The sequence below is a fragment of the Cucurbita moschata genome, unplaced genomic scaffold (assembly GCF_002738365.1).
Source record: "Cucurbita moschata cultivar Rifu unplaced genomic scaffold, Cmos_1.0 Cmo_Scf00051, whole genome shotgun sequence".
Lineage (NCBI taxonomy): Eukaryota > Viridiplantae > Streptophyta > Magnoliopsida > Cucurbitales > Cucurbitaceae > Cucurbita > Cucurbita moschata.
The window spans coordinates 1,301,157-1,317,777 of record NW_019268567.1 but is presented as its reverse complement, the minus strand read 5'-3'; the positions used below and the strand labels follow the sequence as shown (position 1 = coordinate 1,317,777).

The following is a 16,621-nucleotide window of genomic DNA, read 5'->3' as shown; positions in this document are numbered from 1 at the left end:
TGTAATTTTTTTTTAATAAAAATACTTTCTCATATATTTTTAAATGTTTGAATAATATCTTAAATTTTAAAAATAAATTAAAAAAACTCTTAACCTTATACTTTACCTTAAAAATACATTTGAATTTTTTTTATAGTATTTTCAAAATACATTTTGAACTTTTCTTAATACCATCGTAGCACCGACACATATAGCATACAATAAAAAATTAATTTAATCGAACATATTACATTCCAACTGCAAGTTCACTATCAATTATTAAGAAGCATAAATATTAAGTATTACTTAGTTGTCTTTAGTTTAATGGCAACGTTATAATATTGTCGTCCTCAAGAAATTATTTCTTTTTTGGATGATTATATATTAATTTGTGTTTATTTACTCACTTTTAATTATTTTATTTAAAATTTTATCAAATAATTTTAAACTCCAGATAAATAAAATTTTATTGAAAATGATGGTTTATATATCAATTTAAATATAACTAGATCAGATATTAATTTTTGAGGTACTGTGTTTTATAAATCCAACTTGAAAATTGTCGGGTTGGGTTGTGAAATTTTTTTTAGTTGGATTGAGTTATTAATCCAACCAACCCGAAATTTAGATAAAAAATAAATTCATCGATCCAATTCAACACAGAGAGCAAACCTATTTTAAGAAATAAAATATTTTTTAAAAACCCTTTTTTTTTAGGTAATGAGTTGATGGACTTGGTTAAGAAAGCAAGTTAATTGGGCCAAATAAGGAGTGGGCTTAGCAAGCCGAAATCACACCAAGCCCACCAAGCCCACCTCTTATCCTAAGAAGCTATACTATTTTATATTGTTTCCGGAAGGGTATAATGTGAGCCAAGGGAGCCAAGTGAAGGAGGAACTAAAACTCGATTTTGAACCACTGAGTTCATGTGCCAAAATTTACTTACAAACGTATTGATTGTCGAGGTCGATTTTGTTGGAACTAAGGTAAGTAAATTTATCGAAATAAATATAAAGGCACTAATGTAAAATTAACGTGATATTACTATACAATGGGAACTTATCAACATCGTTTGTCTTGATTATAATACCAAGTTAAACTAACACAAATATGAACATAACTCATTTTACTTACAAACTTATATTGTACGTGAAGCGTTCGATCTCAAATAAGAATTATGACAAATTTTAAATGCAAATTTAAGTACCATCTAACCCAAAAAACAAAGTTTTGATATTTTACATTATTAAAATAATTTTAATTTGTTTTCAACGCAATATTTTAATATGGAAGATATATGACATATATATGTATATATCCATGAATTTGAGACTAGATATATGTGTTTTTTAATTAATTTACGAGACATGAAAATTTAGTAAATTTAATTATTCCATCATTTGAGCATCGATCCATTTAGTTGAATCTAATTTAGTTCGAAATCATTTAAAATGGGTCGAGCAATTGAACCTAATTTTGCTCGACATCACTTACCATAGATCCAACAAAACTTAATTGGTTAAAACTTCTTAAAATTTAAATTTGATTAATATTGAAAAGGTTGACTAAAAAATAAATTAATGTCAAATTTAGACAATATAAAAAAAAAGGTTAAACTACTATTTTGACATTTTAAAAACATAACATTAATGTCTATTAGTATTTTATTTATAAATATTGGAAGCATATTTATTTAAAAAAAGGGTTTTAAATTTTGACATTTTTTATTTAAAAAAAGGTTATAAAATTCGGCTTCAATTTTGGGGTGTGTTCAAATTTTAAAACATATTCCACGTCATTATTAATTCTAAAACATTTTTTTTCAATGAAATAAAATAAAATAAAATGCTAAACGCCCGCCACACAGGCTACCCCAACCTAGTCGGTGGTCAGATTTTGAATAATTCAAAATAAATACGCAAATATTTTTCAAAATTATTGAATTTTAAATATAAATTTCTTATTTAATTATATATAAAATATTATTTTTCAAATAGCGTGTTTATATTTGGTATCTCCTTTGCTTGACAACGAGGTCATTAGCTGTGCAATTTCTCATCCAATAGTTTATCGCCTTTATTCCACCGCCTTAGCGATTATCAATTCAACCACGTAACTTAACATTGGCCGTCAGATCGTTTTAGCCCCACCAAAATCCTAGCCGTCCATTTCATCCTCATCCTCTTTAAAAGGATAATGGCCTCCCTCATTTCTCCATCTGCCTCCATTGCAATTTCTACTTTTTCCTGTTTCTTTTATTTTTATTTTCGCAGATCTGGGCTAATCTTCTACTCTGTTGCTGTTCTGGAGGTCATAGATCGATAGATCTGGTGTAGATCTGCACATTGATTGTGGTTGCTTGGCGATTCGGTCTTCGGTTTCGGAGTTTTATTGTTTATTTTGATTCTGTCGAGTTCAACTTCAGATCTGAGTTATTATCTTCCATGTTCATGCTCTGAATGCGATTCTTGGATTGTTGTGTTGTCGTAGATCGACGGATCTGGGGTAGATCTACGAATTCATTGCGGTCTCTTGGCGACTCGGTCTTCGGTGACGGGTTTTGGTTGTTTATTTAGATTTTAGCAGGTTCGACATCCGATCTAATTTATCCTCATATCGGTTTATGTTCTGACGGGGTTCTTGGACTTCCGTATCGTTGTTTCTTTTGTTGTCGTGTGCTATTTGCATGTTTACAACGATGGAGGGATTGCCGTTCACGCACGCGCCAATAGAGGGTTTGGTTCTTGATTCCGTTAATTTTCTTTATTATTACTATGCAACGAAAGGCGTTTCGCTGTCATCGAACAGGTTTAGAGTCACATAAGGTACTGGATGTTGGTTGAGGCAATATACTAGGCGTCTCTGTTGGATTTGTGTCGGCTAGATCGGTTAATCTGGGTAGATCTACAACTTCATTTCGATCTCTTGACTATTCGGTCTTCGGTGACGGATTTTAGTTGTTTATTAAATTCGAGCAGGTTCGACATCCGTTCTAATTTATCCTCATATCGGTTTATTTACTGACGGGGAATCGTGGACTTCTATATTGTTGTTTCTTTTGTTGTTCTGTGCTATTTGCATGTTGACAACGATGGAGAGGTTACCGTTCCCGTACGCGCCAATACAGGGTTTGGTTCTTGATTCTGTTAATTTTCATTATTATTACTATGCAACGAAAGGTGTTACCTCTAATCAAACAGGTATAGAATCGGAGACGGTACTGGATGGTTTCTCTGTTGGATTTGTGTTGGGCGATGTCGTTAGATCTGGGTGACAGATTCTGGTTGTTTAGTATAATTCCAGAAGGTTCGACATCCGTTCTTAATCTATCCTCATATAGGTTTATGATCTGACGGGGATTCGTGGACTTCAATATTGTTGTTTCTTTTCTTGTTGTGTGCTATTTGCATATCTTCAACGATGAAGGAGTGGTCAACGTTCCCGTACGCGCCAATACAGGGTTTGGTTCTTGATTCCGTTAGTTTTCTTTATTATTACTATGCAACGAAAGGCGTTTCGATTTAATCAAACAGGTCTGGAGTCGTTGACGGTACTGGATGTTGGCATGAGGCAGTATCACTTGGCGTATCTCTTGGATTCGTTTCTGCTCTGCTGGTTATTACAGATCGAGATGAGTTTCGACATCCATTTCGTCAGTGTGATGTAGCTGAGCTGGCAACGAGTATTCGATGGAAGCTGTATCTTGTATGAAAATAATGAAAGCATCCGAGAAGTAGATGAGTGTTTGTGGATGTAAAAGATATCGGGATTAGACCTCTTTTTTCGAGGAGGTTGAATCCAGGTAGCTCTTTGTCATCCGGCCTTTGCCATGACAGGTGCGCTTGCATGGCAGGTCATACATAATAAAAAAATAGTATATTTTGGTTTCGAGGGGAGATCGCACGGGGATTGCCCGGGGTCTCTTCCCTCTCTGGTCTGTTTTCCTCTTGCTCTCTTTCTCTGCGTTCGTTTCTGCAACTTCAACCGACAGAAACTACTCCGTTCATAGCGTTTGGCCTGATCGTACTTCCGACATGCAAGGTACTCGACTTTACATTTGAGGTTCGTAAAAAATGGTAATTATTATTACATTTGAGCATTAAAACTACCATTACGAGGGAAGATTCGAAACAAGTTTTGTATAAATAGTAATGAAGCCTTTTTCGGGATTTTTTAATGACAGTTTTCGCAGTAGGAGGGATTTCACCAAACTACCATCACTTTATGCTAAGGTAAAGTAATGATTAGGTGGTAATAAATGGTATTTAAATTTTAAAATTGTTCATTCACTCTTGCCTGTCTTCACCTATTTATCGATTAACAATCGACGCGTATGTTCCATCTTCGGTTGGAATATGTAACATAACGGTTATTTTAAAATGCATTATTAGTCATTATTGGGGTAAGTTTGTTCTTCCGTATCGTTTTACTATTGATAGTTGGAACCGTTCTATCCTTTACCCTCTTATTAATTATTTTAATTGTTGGTCACATCGATCAACCTGTTCAAGGTATTACTATCAAGTCTGTATTGCTTTTGGGACTTCGAACTTTGTAATTCTTCAGTAGGTTCTGGGTTGTTTGGTTATTAGTAGATGGGGTCCAAATTGATGTGTATGGCGTTCCTAGAAGTTCGATGCATCAGCTGCAATTGTGGTATCTCTCCAAGACGAGGTGGGTTTGACAGTATCAAGATAGGCTTCAGCTCTGCTACAACATGAAGCCTGTTACGATCTTCTGGTATAATGAATTAAATATGCTGTTAAATTAAGTTCCATTTTGCCCATGTTTTTCAGTTGGATTCTTTGTCTTCGTCATATTCGTCCATTCATCCTTATAACTTAGTAAGTCTGAAGGTGTTGTGATACTACTGGTTGCGTCTCTTAAATTTTTACAGATGGTGTAATATGTCCCGTATATCATCTTTTTATAGTTTTTCTTTTCCATTTGATGTGTTGTAACTATGCCTGTGAAGTATTCCTTATTGGAGCCTCTTTGCGTGTTTGTTCGTGAATAAAGAAAACTATATAATCAATCATGTGGATTTATTTGGCCGCTCCATATACATTTATGGAAATGGGACGAGTGAATATTAATCAAGTTACTTTTACCTACCCTCGGTGAGTTTGTTGAAAACGCCTGGCTGTTTTAACTAGTCCTTGTATATTTTTTAGAATATCAAAACTTTACGTGGTACCTACTCCTTTCCTTGTAGGTTGATCGTGATTGAATATTCATTCTTGTCTTGGATTTCATAAGTAGCTGTTTGAAAATGTTCGGATAGAATTGTACGCCCGTATGGTTTATTTTCGCTGTTCCTCTGTGTAAGTTCTTTAAATATAGACTTATTATTATTATTTTTAGTAATCAGATAGTTCCGTCTTGAATGTTAATATACACCATTTTACTTTCAAGTGCATATTTCATAAAAGATGTTTTTTCTTAAAAGTCTTTTTTGTTTTCCAGATATTGCCGTATTGTCCACGAATTAGATTCATTCAATTTAAAAGGATTATCATTAGATTTTTTTGCGATAGTCGTGTGAACAAGTTCTAAAGTTCTCTTAGATCGTGTTAAAAATAATGTTTGCCGGTCTAGATTTTAGGTTTAGAAATCAGTAAATTGAACTTCTATTAATTTTGTTAATTTGGGAATCTGTACGAATTAGTAGTAAATTCTTTTTTTACTGTTCAATTATAATGAGAAGTAAGTTGAGTGTCATTTTGAAATTTGTTATATGTTGTGGCACATAGATCTGTAAGCTCAAACCGGTAGAGCGCTGCAAATTCTGCGAGGAATTTGAGAGGTTGATGGTTCGAATCCATCCGGATCTGAGGGAATAATACTGTTTCTGCATTATTAATTAGTATGAGAGTTGCTCGTTACGTACATTACGGATGAACAGTCGAACATGGTTCTTTTGGGCTCGAACCTGGGCCGATTTTCAACTTGGTCGAAAACTATGATATTGAATGAACCCAACAGTGGGGTGGTCCCCGAATCTACCAATTCTGTAACGAAGTTTTGTTCAGACTGTTCTGGTTCTCTCTAGAATTAGGTTCCTTTTCTTTTTCTTTTTTTAATTTTAAACTTTCTAGAATAATTCATGGGTTTATCCATTTTGTAATATTATCTTCTTTAAATTTTAAATTTGAATTCAATTATTTAAAATTTATCACTATATTTGGAATTAGAAATGTGACAAAATATACTTGACCGACCTTTAATGCCGTATAATATAAGCTATATCAATAGTCAAAAGTTGGAAAATTCATACCTTTTTATTTATTTATTTATTTATTTATTCCAAATGCCGTGTTCCGTTTGATCTTTCCTCCGTGAAGTCACGACGAAACCGCCCAAAACGCCAAAAGTAATTATCGCATTTATTCCATCCCATGAGCGATAATAATTCATCCACGTTATTCTATCTCAGCCGTCCACTTCTCCAACCAACTCCCTCATCGTCGCCGTCCATCTCGTTCCCTCTCTCCATAAAGGGTCAAGAAGTTCCCTGGCTGCCCTAATCCATATGAGGATTCTAGAAGGCTTCCTATTCCCTTCTCTTTTTTATTTTTCCATTTCTCGGTCGTAGATCTATCGTGTTCTTATTGTTCTCCGGTGCAGGAGGGCTAAGAATGGATCTTTCGACTTCTGAAGCCGTGTATTTGCTCGCTGATTATTGTTTCCAACGATTTTCGGTTGCGGATTATGGCTAATGATTCCGATTCTGGAAGGTATGACTTCAGATCTGGATTATTTTCTTTTTGCTCGTTCTTGGCTTGAAGACGGTGTTCGATCTGTTGTCTTGGTTTTAATTTTCGCCTACTCTTTTAGTTTATTATGTTTCAGATCTAGGTTTTAGTCTTCTTGTTGTGGATAATTTGTTTCGGAGGATAGCCTTCCGACTTCTCTGAGCAGGTATGAAGAACATGATGTCAGATTTAGGATCTGTACCGTACTGATTGCCTTGTGGAGCAGCTACTGCTTGTCTTCGCCGGTGCAGATGTTAGCAGTCGAATTAATAGGTGGTTCTTTGCTGCTGTTGGGGCGGTTCATAAGACTGCTGTATGAAGAGTGTACGCACCATTCGATGGAATCTGTACTTTGTATATATTTACCGAAATCGCTGGAAAGGAGTGGATGAGTGTGGCTCTTGGATGTAAAAGGAATCGGAGTTCATCTTCCTATTTGTGGAGGGTGAATCCTGATATGTCTTTGTCATCCGACCTTTGCCATGACAGGTGCGCTTGCATGGCAGGTCATCGATAAAAAAAATAAAAGTAGTGATGTTTTGGTTTTGAGGGAGAGACCGCACGGGGTTTGCCCGGGGTTTCTTCCTCTCTGGCTTGTGTTTTCCTCCCCTTCTCTCTTTCTATCAGTTCGTTTCTACATCTGCAACCGCCATCAACTGCGTCTCGGATCTCGCGCCGTTTAAGCCAAGGTATTCCTCTTGCACATAACTAGCATAAGAAGGAAAAGAGACTAACAAATCTGCATAACCTAATATACAAATCTACATCCAAATAGTTTTACTTTTCATGATGAATTTGTTAGCGAAGTTACAGTCTCGTATTTTTCAAACGGTCAGCTGGTTTTTTAAAATCAATCCTTGACATGTGGTCTCAATTATTTTTGTTAATTCATGGCAACAATGTCTCAATTATTTTTGTTAATTCATGGCAACAATTTCTGTTTTGTTTTTACTGTTTTTAACATTATTTTTATACACTAAAAGTTGATTTTAAGGTGGAATTTATTTGAGTGATTTGAGTATCATAGAAACCAATTTATTTGAGTGATTTGAATATCGTAGAAACCAATTTTTGAACACTTTCAAACTTTCTTCTCAATCCTGTCGGAAGTGTTTTTACTATCCATCTTGATCACTCCTATTAATCATAAGTATTCTCATTTTGATGAGTAGCATGATCCTCCTGGTGTGTTCGTTAACAAGCTTATTAAAGAGTTCTAGTATACATCACATATATTATTAACACTAATTAACAATAGTTGTTCGTTGTTCCTACTTGTTACTGTTCTTAAATGCGCCAATTCGCTACTAATTACATTGTTACATGATTCAATGTTTGTTCTCTTTGTCAATTTAATCATAGCCAGGCTTGCAATTTGCCATCTATTCTAATTTTTTATTTAATTTCAGCTTCCTTGTTTAACTCTTATGTTTTATTTCTCATTTATGCCATAATGTCCAATGTATGCTAAGAAAATTATTTACTTGTATTTTGCATTTGTGGACCTGATTGTTATATTTATCTGTATTTGCAAGCTTCTCGTTTATGGATGTATCTTACTCTGGTGGAGATCTTTAAGTTTCTCCAGTATTTTAGTTTGTGTATTGTGATTTATATTGGTAGTTTAGCTTTCCTATTAGTTAATTATTTGAACTGGAGAATTTGGTCTCTCATAGAACGATTTGCAAAGAATGATGCTGAATATTAAGGTACCTGGCAATGGATTGTGGATGACCTGATCGTGGTTGGAAATCTAATCTTGAAGAGACTACCAGAAGAGACTACCCAACACGGCCCCAACTTGTTTACAATGAATTCAAGGTTTAATCAACTGCTCAACTTTAATTTCTGAATTTGCCTTTCAGTTTTCGTATACAAGTTTTTGTTCTTCATTTTCAATAAGGTTCCCGAGTAAACTAGTGTTTCTTGAGATTTTTAATATCTTTGTAGCACTTGGTTCTGTAATACTTGTTAAGTATGGTTTAGTGCATCTAATTTTCATACATTCTGAAATCATAGAACAATGAAGTAGCTCTGGTTCTTTCTTTAGTCCTGTTTGTTCGGTTGTCTAATCTCGATCCTATTTCATGTTAGTTCTTTGTTAATTATATAAGCCTCCTTATCTCTGTCCTGTTTCATGTTTCATTTTAAAGATTTTGTTGCTATTTTACAGGTTTGGTGCATAGTGCTTGTACTCCAAGACAAGTGCCGAAGTTTGATTAGTCATATAGGTTCTAATATTGGGTACTTATTAATTATGGCTTCAAATAATTTATAATTATTTTAAATACTCTTCGTAAAGAAAATAATTAGTAGCAACCATGTGTTATCATGTGTAAGTAATTGTACGGAAGTATCATCGATATGATGAACTGTTTGCGTCCAACTGTTTACCTTTACTGTTAAATCTTCTTATTAGTGGGTTTGAATTCAAAATGTGTATGCATTGATCTGTAAGCTCAAAAATGGGAGAGCGCTCAATTTCCCTGATGGGTTTTGAGAGGGTGATGGTTCGAATCCATCCAGATCATTATCTACTTTTTTTTATTAATTTTTTTGTTTTTTTAATTATTAAAGGAAAAAAAAATCTAAATTTAACTAATAAAGATTTCTCATAAAAATTTGGTTGGTTTATTATCACTTTCATTCAGAGAAAAAAAAAGAAAAAAAATATATTTTGAAGTAAAAGAAAAAACCTTGCGTGATGGTGTTTTTTTGGGTTCCTTGCACAAAAACCAGCAAGTGGGCCCCACTGTTGAACCGGTATATAAACCCTCCAAACGCATGGTCTCTGCCTTTTTCTTCTCACTTCCGCTGGCGAAGAAATCGTGGCCTCCATTGATCTCTGGTGGCAGAACCACCGTTTCTTCATGTTCCCCTCTTCTCTCTCACCGTCTCTGCAACTCCTTCTTTTTCCGTAACAAGAACAACGCCCTTTGTCAGGAAGAAGGAGAATCAAAGCATTCAACCAATGGATTCTCTGGTTAGTATTTTGAATTTATTTACGGAAAAAATGCAGAAATATTTGATTCATGAGATTTCAATTTGAGAATTCCAATTCTTCACTTCTTTTCATCCCTCCTATTAATCTCACGAACGCGCAATGCTTTATGGATTCTTTAAACAGTAGCATCATGATTTTTTTTCATATCTAAAGCTCCAGATTCTAATATCAATCCTCATTCAAATACTCGCATTTTGTTATCAAAATCATTAAGAAATTACTGTTTGATCTTACAGTTAGGTTAGGCAATAAGATTTAAGAAAGAGTTTGATCATCATCAGGCTTGCAATTTGAGTAGTATGCACACATTCATTCACTATTTAATTATCCGCTGCCTAGTTTTCCAATGTTTCGATTCTTTTATATCCGATGATCTGATATCAACATTTCTGAATTGTGGAACTGTGAATGAAAGTATTCATCTGTATTTTCAAGCTGCTAGGCTAGTTTATGGCGATGCATAGTTCTTTTACTGAAAGATTTTCAAGTTTTTCCAGTATTGTAATTTCTTAATTGTGAATTCCAAGCTATTTGGCGATGGATATTGGACGTTGATCATGGCCGGAAATGGAATCTGAAAGACCTCACAACTCATTCTAATCTGTCTATGATGAATTCAAGGTTTGAAGTACTCCTCAACTGAATTTACAGCATTTCTCTTGCGATCTTCATAGAAACGTAATTATGCAACTGTGTGGTACTAGCTCTATTTGGTAGGGATGCATGCCTTAGTGCTTCGATTCTTCTTACAGATTGAATCCATAGAATGTCGGACTACTTAGTTTCACCATGATCCGTTCTTTGTTATTACCAAAATTGTTTGTTTATGGTCATCTGATCTTGTTCCATCAAAGTTTCAGGCAAGATCTACCCATATACTTCAAAATTATTATGTCTTTGGAAGATCTGAATAGAAACGAGTGTCAGCGAGGATATTGGGCTTGGAAGGAGAATAAATTGTGAGATCCGATATGGAGAGGAGGGGAGAGGGGAACGAGTGCTAGCAAGGACTCTGGGCTCCGTCGGGGAGTGGATTGTGAAATTCCACATCAGTTGGAGAGAATAACGACATCGGAGAGGGAACGAGTGCCGGCGAAGATGTTGGGATTCGAAGGGAAGTGGATTGTGAAATCCCATATTGATTGGAGAGGATAACGAAATCGATTGGAGAGGGAAATAAGTATCAACGAGGACGCTGAGTCCAGGGTAGAGTGTGAGATCATACATCTGTTTGATAAGAGAACAAAACATTTTTTTTTTTGTAAGGGTGTGAAAATTTATCTCTAGCAAACATTTTTGTAAGGGTGTGAAAATTTAACATTATTGGTAGGAGTGTGAAAATTTCTCTCTAACCGAAACATTTAAAATATTAAAATCTCTTTCACTCTTACTGAACCATTTTTTATAAAAGTGTGAATATCTATTGATATATACGAACAGTGGGCAATGGAAGCCGTAAAGCCACGAAAGAAAAGACAAGATGAAGGAATAAGTGTCCATAAAACAATAATTAAAATTAAAATAAAAATAATTTGTACGTAAGCCCATTATAAAAGAATCTTTTATTACACGTGGATTATTCCAAGAATTCGAATAAAATTATATAACCCCTAGAAAATGTGCCATGTCAACCGTAGAAAAAGTCTTCCGATTCAAAAGCATCTTTTTAGCGGTCAATTATTTAATGCCGTCCCTTCCACTCGTTCTTTTCACATTCTTCAAGAAATAGATTATTATTATTATTTATTATTAAAATTTATTTAATTATATGCTTTTTTTTTTAAAATTTATTTTGACTGGTCGTGGTCTACAAGAGCGAGCCAAAAGAGAGGAGCATTTCTTTTTCTTCTTTTATTTCTTAAATATTCCTTCCGTTGATCCATTTTTATGAAACTAATAATTAACTTTAATTTTTTTTGTTAGCAATTTACACTCTAAATTAAATTAGTATATAACAATTTAATTTTAATAAATTGATCATTTGCAACAATTTAATTCATATCATAAAAATTATTATTAATAATTGTCCACATTCGACCAAGATTTAGCTTCCATTTGTTTTAATATCAAAACTAATATTACGTATGTATTTGTATATTTTAGCTCAGTAATTTTAGAAGTATTTTTAATATTCAATATTTTAGTTTATATTTGTAAAAATGCCGTAAATTATCACACTGATCCTAGGTCAGAACAAGTTGATAGGATCCTCCTTTTTACGTCCCCATGTCCCTCCCGTGTGGCGACATGGGGGCGAAAAAAGGAAAGAGAGGGACGGGGTTTCTCTCGCTTTTGGCATAGCAGGAGGCTCGTACGACGGGTTATTAGCTCAATGGTAGAGCGCGTCCCTGATAATTATGTCGTTGTGCCTGGGCTGTGAGGGCTCTCAGCCACATGGATAGTTCAATGTGCTCGTGTTCCCTTGATAATGATTATCTTCTCCTTCCATTCATTTTTTTCCGATACTATTTTAAAAAGTAGCCTTAGATTGAATAATTAAGAAGTAAGAAACATTATCTCCATTGATACAAGGTGTTTTGGAAAAACTAAAAAGTAAAATCACGAAAAATTTATGATTTCTAACAAATTTATTACAAATTTAAACGTTGAAAAAGTGTGATACAAATTTTTAAGTTAGAACGCAAGCATGTTAGACTGATCAGTGAAGTTAAAATTGGTATTAGGTAAACAAAGTAAAAATTTGTGGGAGTTAATTTCACCCAATTAATCGACGAGGAAAAAGAAGACATTTTACCGTCGTGTAGTTCAGTAAAAAAAAAAAATATATATATATATATATATATATAAGATAATAAAAATTATTTTGGGTAAAAAAGAGGAAAAGAAAAGAAAACCCAACAGAAGTCTTAGGGTGATGGTGATTTTGGGTTCTAACAACTAGCTAGTGGACCCCACTTTAAAACTCCTATATAAACCTCCAAACGCCAACTGCACATCTTCTTCTCCGCACTTTCGCTGACGAGGAAATCGTGGCCTCCATTGATCTCTGGTGGCACAGCTACGGTTTCTTCACGTGTAGCTTCTCTCTCACCGTCTCTGCAACGCGTTCTTTTTCCGTAACAAGAACAACGACCTTATACCACTTTTGTAAGGAAGAAGAATCAAAGCATTCAACCAATGGATTCGATTTATTAGTATTTTAATTGATCTTTGTTTTTGCTGAAGGAGTTTCCGCTTCTGGTTTCTTAGCCCTCTTCTTGCTTCAGGTGCGTTTTCTGTAAATTCTCTCCTACTATTCTGTTGTGGTTTTGGAATCTTGCGATTTCTTCTTTCCACTCTACTTGTGCGTGTGTTTTGGAGTAGATCTGATTGTTCCGAGTTTTGCGTGGATGGTTATTGTTTTATCGGTTTTGACTCTCGATCACTTTAGCTTGTCCTGGATTGGATTCTCTAATTACTGTCTTTTTCTGGACTTTTCCGGTTTTATTGGTTTGTTTGTTTTTCAATCCCCTGTTACGGTCAACGGAGTCGATTTGGTTGTTTGGATTTCGGACATTTGTGTAAGATTCTGTTTCTGTGATTCTAGATTCGTATCCGATGGAGTTGAAGGATTAGGATCGATCTCGTTGATTATGTTCTTCAGATGGTTAAATTTTCATTTAGTATTGCTTGATTCAAATACGGAATGCCTATCGATTTATCTATACATACCGGTAGTTAATTTTGCGGTCTTGCAGTATGTTGTTGTTTAGGATACCATTCCCTCCATTTATGGATTGGATTATCTGTTGTCTGTTGCCTGTTGCCTGTTCTGAGTCCTGAACAGACTGGCATAAAACTGTGCGCCTTAAAATTGGATTAAGAGATCTTGAAGATACAAACAGCGGCCGATATTGCTACCGATTAGGAATTTTAGGGAAAACAGTCGTGGAAGCCTTCACAATGTAGATTCAAAAAGCCGCAGGCTCCAAATGATTTTCCTGTAACTTCTCACCATTTTTATCTTTTTTCAATTGTATTGCTACAATTGTTTGGGGAAAACCTTTGTTTTCTTTTGTAATTTGAAGTATAGAAATACGTTTTGTTTAACTTCCCCTCATATAGTATAGAGTTAACATTTATTTGAATTTGTTTACAGAAAAAATGGAAAAGTATTCGAGTCATGGGCTTTTAATTTGACAATGTCCAATCCTTCACGTTTTATTTTTGTCCCTATTAATATTACTAATGAAGAATGCTTTAAGGACTCTTTAAATAGTAGCATCATGGTTTTATTTAATCTTTTCTGATCATTATGGGTAATGGTGTTCTTAATATCTAAAGCTCCAGATTCTGATATCAATCCTCACTCAAATAGCCACAGAATTTTAAATAATGGCTTTATTTGTAGGTTTTTCTTGCTGCACATTGTTCTCCATTGCTGATTGATATGTTTCGTTCAAAGAAGCATTCTCAAAGTCATAATCACCATAATAATGATTCTACACAAGAAGACGGGAAGGTAACAATCCAGTTAATTCTTATCAACAATAGCTTTCATGTTGTTAGATTGAATGGTTGGATAAATATCATACAATGATTGTTTTTTATCCTTTCTCGCATCTCTGGAAACTTATCTAAATATATTGAAGCCAAAGTGTAGATTGGGTGTTAATATTTTCAGGGGAAATTAAAGTTCTGAAGTCTTGGGGTCAGGTAAATTAGTATCCTTGCGTTGAAATATCATTTCCCATCTCAAATTTAATTTTCTTAACATCTTTATAGCTCGCTGCTGTAACCTTCATAGCTCCTGACCAGATTCCACCGTCCCCATCCAAACTAACATTTTTCATGAATTATAGATAATTATGTACTTTTATCAATTTTATCCTTCATGTCCGTTCTTCTTATTGCGAGTTAACGCATCAAGTTTTCAGATATAAGAGCTGTTTTCATTCGCACAAGTTTGTGCAGTTCTTGACTCAGATACTATAAGTCGAAAAGAACTTTAAGAACAGGATTAGAAATATATGAATACTTAAGGGTGAAATAATTTAATTATGTTTTATGAAGAACGGCGTAACTAACTATTTTTCCCGTACAGATCAATGAACTTAGGGCTGCTCTTGGGCCTCTGTCTAGTCGAAGTTCAAAGTATTGCACCGATGCATGTCTGAGGAGATATTTGATAGCTCGAAACTGGAATGTTGAGAAGGCAAGGAAAATGCTAGAAGAGACGCTCAAGTGGAGGGCAGCTTACAAGCCCGAAGAAATCCGTTGGGTAAGCTAAATTATACAACTTTGTATCCCTCAAACATCTAACAAAAATTTTAGTTTTCTAAATTTTATTCTTTGCACTTTGCTTCCCCACGACCTTGCTATGAATGTAATGGATTTTTTTTTTTTCCTCTTTTAGTTCATTTTTATTGTCATATTTTTCTCTATGAAATTTACTCGTACGTTGCATTCCATGGAATCAAGGTTTTTTAAGAAGCATTTTTCTGATACAGCATGAAGTAGCATTTGAAGGCGAGACTGGAAAAGTGTCGAGAGCAGATTTTTGCGATCGACAGGGAAGATCTGTGCTCATAATGAGACCTGGAATGCAGGTATATTTGCTGGTCCCCACTTTTCCTTATAGTTTTTAATGTCATCATGAACTCTTATTTTCTCATAATAACTACTATTCAAAATTCTTTTTTTTTTTTTAAATAAAACAAACCATGTTAAATCACAATATGTTTAATTTTTTAACATACCAATAAAAAAATCGTGTATAAAAGTTCGAAAAAAAAAAACTCTAAGGTACTTTTTGAACTTAAATATAATTCAACTAGTTGAAATATTTATAGCCATATTTAAATCTTTTTCTTCCGTGATAAACTGAAAAAAGAATAAAAAGAGACACTTGAATTAAAAAAATAAAGTATAGAAGTGATCCAATTTGTTAGATGAACACGACTCTCGATAGTAATATAATTTTGTCTATTTTGAGCATAAGGCTCTCCTAACTTTGTTTGAATATAATTTAAAATAGTATTATTTGAATATAAACTCATTATCCTTCCCTAGATTAACCTTAGGACTTTCATTCAACACAATTGATATTTATAAGTGCTGATCTTTTTGTTTTGTTTTGTTTTTGTTTTTTTTTGGCATTTCACTTTCTGACTATTTCCAGTACCCACTTTTAAATTCTTTCAGAACACAACTCCATCAGAAGTCAGCGTGCGGCATCTAGTCTATCTTCTAGAGAATGCGATTCTGAACCTTGTTGAGGGTCAAGAACAAATGTGTTGGTTAATAGATTTCACCGGATTTACAATGAAAACCAATGTCTCCGTCAAAATAGCCTCCGATGTTATCAATATCTTGCAGAACCATTACCCGGAAAGACTTGCCGTTGCATTCCTCTACAATCCACCCAAGATTTTTCAAGCCTTCTGGAAGGTATGCTCTGCTCTTTAATTCCATTCACTTATCTATCACATTTCTTCTCCAAATTCATCAATATTAGCCATCCTTTTCCAATTTTTTATAGGCTATCAAGTACTTCTTAGATCCAAAGACATCTCAAAAGGTAAAGTTTGTAAATCCCAAAGACAAAGGAAGCGTGGAGCTGATGAAATCATACTTCGACATGGAAAACCTTCCCAGTGTGTTTGGGGGTAAAGCCACACTCGAGTATGATCACCAGCAGTTCTCTCAGATGATGGCCCAAGACGAGCTTAAAGCTGCACTAGTGTGGGGCCTTGATGAGAAGGCCCACCATATCACAAATGGGCCTTCTTCTGGCCCAGAAGTTGCACCAGAGCCCATTACTGCAACAAACTAACTAACTGGTATGTCTCCTGCCTCCCCTTTACAGCATTTTGAAACTAAAATAATAATGCAAAGGAGCTAGTAGCCATCCATAAGTAATAGTTTCTGTTTCTGCTAACTA

The 16,621-nt window shown here is 34.5% G+C and overlaps 1 protein-coding gene and 2 long non-coding RNA genes across 9 annotated transcripts; 2 read left to right on the top strand and 1 right to left on the bottom strand.

Annotated features, from left to right (window-relative positions):
* Window positions 1–2,338: 2,338 nt before the first annotated feature.
* LOC111435924 lies at window positions 2,339–5,743 on the bottom strand. The gene is made up of 3 exons (XR_002709156.1): window positions 5,729–5,743; window positions 3,196–4,716; window positions 2,339–2,831 (listed from the first exon to the last, which is right to left on the bottom strand). It is a non-coding gene; the product is annotated as an uncharacterized LOC111435924 (long non-coding RNA).
* Window positions 3,726–8,822, top strand: LOC111435923. Of its 4 annotated transcripts, none has more exons than XR_002709155.1 (4): window positions 3,726–4,020; window positions 4,163–4,719; window positions 5,733–6,716; window positions 6,901–7,340. It is a non-coding gene; the product is annotated as an uncharacterized LOC111435923 (long non-coding RNA). The 4 variants fall into 4 exon arrangements; XR_002709154.1 differs by having other exon boundaries at window positions 3,905–4,041; XR_002709153.1 differs by lacking the exon at window positions 3,726–4,020 and adding an exon at window positions 8,411–8,822 and having other exon boundaries at window positions 4,613–4,719; window positions 6,901–7,423.
* A 1,459-nt stretch (window positions 8,823–10,281) lies between these two features.
* LOC111436058 (CRAL-TRIO domain-containing protein C23B6.04c-like) lies at window positions 10,282–16,562 on the top strand. Of its 4 annotated transcripts, XM_023073744.1 has the most exons (7): window positions 12,691–12,846; window positions 12,925–12,965; window positions 14,090–14,200; window positions 14,783–14,959; window positions 15,189–15,287; window positions 15,883–16,128; window positions 16,220–16,562. In XM_023073744.1, exons 3-7 carry the CDS (start codon window positions 14,129–14,131, stop codon window positions 16,511–16,513), a joined length of 888 nt encoding a protein of 295 aa, XP_022929512.1. In that variant the 5' UTR covers window positions 12,691–12,846; window positions 12,925–12,965; window positions 14,090–14,128; the 3' UTR covers window positions 16,514–16,562. The 4 variants fall into 4 exon arrangements, with proteins under 4 accessions (XP_022929514.1, XP_022929512.1, XP_022929513.1 ...); XM_023073746.1 differs by lacking the exons at window positions 12,691–12,846; window positions 12,925–12,965 and adding an exon at window positions 10,282–10,359; XM_023073745.1 differs by lacking the exon at window positions 12,925–12,965 and having other exon boundaries at window positions 12,694–12,846.
* Window positions 16,563–16,621: the final 59 nt, after the last annotated feature.